This window comes from Mirounga leonina, unplaced genomic scaffold, assembly GCF_011800145.1.
Source record: "Mirounga leonina isolate KUSES-001 unplaced genomic scaffold, KU_Mleo_1.0 Mir_173, whole genome shotgun sequence".
Classification (NCBI taxonomy): domain Eukaryota; kingdom Metazoa; phylum Chordata; class Mammalia; order Carnivora; family Phocidae; genus Mirounga; species Mirounga leonina.
The window spans coordinates 39,041,363-39,045,177 of NW_023270447.1; the positions used below are offsets into that span (position 1 = coordinate 39,041,363).

At 51.3% G+C, this 3,815-nt stretch overlaps 1 protein-coding gene across 1 annotated transcript; it reads left to right on the forward strand.

Moving 5' to 3' along the window:
* The first annotated feature begins 569 nt into the window (after positions 1-569).
* DIRAS3 (DIRAS family GTPase 3) lies at positions 570-3,350 on the forward strand. The gene has a single exon (XM_035020149.1). It carries the CDS (start codon positions 2,658-2,660, stop codon positions 3,348-3,350), a length of 693 nt encoding a protein of 230 aa, XP_034876040.1. The 5' UTR covers positions 570-2,657.
* The last annotated feature ends 465 nt before the right edge of the window (positions 3,351-3,815 follow it).

Below are 3,815 nucleotides of genomic sequence, written 5' to 3' on the forward strand. Positions count from 1 at the left end.
ATTTCTCCAAGATCTCATAGCTCAAAGGCATAATAAGGTATACTCAAAAGAAGAGAAAAAAACCAAACATTTTAAGCCAAATTTTCTGCCTGTAAAGCATGTGCCCTTAATCTCTCCAACATGAATGTGCTTTGGGGTAAAAATAAAAAAGCTATGGAAATTTTTTTACTAATGAACAAGAAATACCATATCAGATTAATGACCTACAATGACAGCACCAGAAAAAGAAAAAGACTTGAAGTTAGGAAAAGCCGGTTTGGGCCTATGTCCATCATTTATGAGCCCTGTAACCTTGAACAAGTAATTTCACCTGCTACATTAGTCCTTCTTTGGCAAACAAGAAACAACTTTGTAAGCAAATTACATATTTCTTTGCATACCAAATGACTAAAAACTTCCTGGCTTAAAATAATGCTCAACTACAGAACCCACGATCTTATAGGTCAGAAGTCTGGATGGTCTCTGCTTAATCGATGAAATCAAGTTGTTGACCGGTCTGTGGTCTTATGTGCAGTTTCTAGAGAAGAATGTGCTTTCAAGTTGATTGAGATTGTTGGTAAAATCCAGCTGCTAGCAGTTGTAGGCCTGAGGTCCAGGTTTTCTTGCTGGCTCTCTGCTTCTAGAGGCTGCCCACATTCTTATTCTGATTTGCTTACAAGGTTTTTGTGATGATGATCAAATGAAACCGACTGTACAAACAGTGGTGAGGAATGTGATCACTGCTTAAGGTTGCTGGGTTTAGAGGCCATCCCTCAACCTTCTTCCATAGAACCTGTCTAAACCACAGGTAATCCTCCCAGGAGGAGATTCTGAAGTCTCTTACGACAGATGTGTTAGTTGAGACTTTCTGGAGGGACAAAAACCGAGTTTTGTGCTGGACATATGTTTCCTGAGCAAAGTGGATCAGATGCCATGAAGTGCTTGGCACCGGTGGTGGGGAGGATTCTAACTGGCCATTCTGCAGTGAAGCGAAGGCAGCGAGGCTTGGAAAGGGCTAACCCCACAGCCGCGAAAGGGCATAGAAGTGGTGAAGGAGGCCTGAACGGAACCACAAGTGCAAATTCTGGAAGCCTACCCACCCCGACCCGAATGGCCAGGGCCCGTGAACCCAGGACCTCCCCCTCATCGCCCCCTGGCGGTGGGTACAGCTCCTCTCACATGGGGGACACTGGGCACACCCCCCACTGGTCCTTCCTCCGCAGAAGGTGCGAGTAGAGCCGCCCAGCCTGCGCCCTCTGGCGCTTCAAGCCCAGCCCCGCAGTTCCAGCTTCCTCGCGAGCTTCTCGGCTCACAGGTTGCATCCGACCGCGCTCCCGAGGCTGTGATTGGTCTCTACTGTTGCCACTGCCCCCATCCCCACCAATGCTGACTCCAGAAGCAGTGAATTTGCCCGCCTGCACGCTCGGTTGCGACCATCGCTAATGCTGACTCTGGGAGCAAAGAATTTGCCCGCTAGCGCACTTGTTCCTGCCTTGGAGAGAGGTAAAAGCTGTCTTCCGCCTTTATTGGGGGGCACTCCAAAGTGAGACGTGGTGGGTAAACCAGTTTGGGCTGCTGTGGGTGAGATTGGGAGGCCTAGGTGTTGGGGAAGTGGCTATCCGTCCCTCGTCCCTCGATGTCCCGGGGACAGTCGCTGTAGGTAATAGGTCTCTACGGGCACAGAACAGAGCATCCTGGCCCCCGGGGGTCCCTGGACACTCTGTCCTTACCCCCATTATTACTGAACCGGGTCCTTGGGGGTCTCCAAGCAATAGCAATTGACAAGAGGCCAGCGGAGTTCGAGGCCAGGCTTGACTGGGGCTTATGCTCCAGCACAAGGGAGACAGCACAAAGAAGAGAATCCTCAGGCTGACTCCCTGGGGAGAGGTCAGGGAGAATTTTTTAAAGAAACTTAGGTGGAAAAGGGTGACTCCAAGCACATAGAGGCAGGAATTTATTAGCACCTGTGCACTTAAAGGTTCTGCCTCTTCGTGCCTCACGTGTCTAATTAACATGTTAAATCTCCACCCCGGGCATGATTTTTAGTATCATAATAAGGAAAAAAGTCAATGAAGAGACAGCGATGGGGTCCACCTTGGCGCAGACTGGTTTGATCTTCCCCAGTCTTGGTAGCGCAGCCCTCTCTTGGGTAAGCGTCCTGCCTCCGCATTCCTGCTAGACTTCTCTCCACCCAAGGGGCATAAGGTTTCAGCTATCAAGGAATGCTGGGCTTCTCCCTCAGGATTGAGGGGACCCGACCCCAGTCTCTACTCTGTCTCGGGTTGGCGGGCTGTCCATTGTTTCAGCTTCTCATTCTGTATTGAGATTGGAGTAGTGCGGTGGAAAGAAAATGGATGTGTGGCTACTGGGGAAGTAAACGTAAGGCATCGTAGGAAGACTGAGCGAGCCTCCGCTCCTCCCTGCTCACACCGCCTTTGATGGGCGCCTAGGATGGGCATTGAGCCTGGCTCTGTTTCAGAGGAGGGAGGGAGGTGGGTTTGGGGAGTGAGCCTAGACCCTCCCGAGTGTCCCCAGGGAACAGCTAGACAAAGAGACACAGGGACAACCTTCCAAGTTCGAACTCCCATCTCACTCTCCGGTTCTTTCTCCCTAAGAATCTTTTGCTCCCGGGTCCGTGCCAATAACCTGCCTGCCTGTCTCCCCGCCAATTCCCTGCAATGGGCAATAACTGCTTTGGCTTTAAGAAATGGCTGATTCAGCGGCTGCGTCCTCTGCCCACCCTGCTTATCGTCCCTGCCCTCATGCCCCAGAGCAAGAGCAAAGACTACCGCGTCGTGGTGCTTGGCGACGCTGGCGTGGGCAAGAGCGCGCGGGTGCAGAAGTGGGTGCGTGGCCACTTCCGCGATGCGTACCTGCCAACCATCGAAGATACCGACTGCCAGGTGCTGAGCTCCAAGCACGGTGTCGGGGCGCTGCGCAGCACCGACAGCACGGGCAGCCACCGCTACCCGGGTCTGCAGCGCCTCGCCATTGCCAGGGGCCCTGCTTTCATCCTGGTTTACTCAGGCGCCAAGAAGCAAACCCTGGAGGAGCTGAAGCCTTTCTATGAGCTGATCCGCAAAGTCAAAGGCAACACCTTGCAGAAGTACCCTATCGTGCTGGTGGGCAACGAATGCCAAGAAAGCCACTGGGAGTCGCCGGTAAGTGACCGCGCCACATGCGCCTGCGCGTTGGAGTGGCATTGCGCCTTCTTGGAGACCTCCGCTAAGATGGATAGCAGTGTGCAGGAGCTATTTTGCACGGCGCCGAACCACGAGAAGAAGCCTGCCCCCTGCCTCCGCCATCCCCAGAAGAAATCCCAGATACCCAAGACCGCGGAGAAGCTGCTTAGCAAGTGCATCATCATGTGAGCCCCGGGGTCTTAGGATCCTGACCTCCTTCCCCCTCAGTGTGCAGAAAACAGGGAGCGGTCCCAGTGTAACGTGTTACCTGTGCGTGAACGACTTCTGTGCCGCGGTTTAGGTAATAACTAGACGCCAGCAAATGACCCTTGTAAGTTGATAGCTTTCCTTTTTCCCATCCAAGAGAATTCAGATTGCTAAAGCTCTAACACTGGAGGAGGAGGACAGGGAAAAAAGGAGCGCTGTGCATTTAGAGACTACTTGTATAGACTTTAGAGATTAATACTTGAAAAAGAGAATGAAATGCTGAAATGAATTGAAAGAGGCCACTGCTCTTCTTGTAACTCTAATTATCGTGTGTCATTTTAAAACACTCCAAGTCCTATAAAGTCGCCATTGTGTATTTAATTGTTAAAAAAAAGTGTTTTTGCAACAACACCTGGCAGATGACTTTTAGATAGATATGTTAAGCAA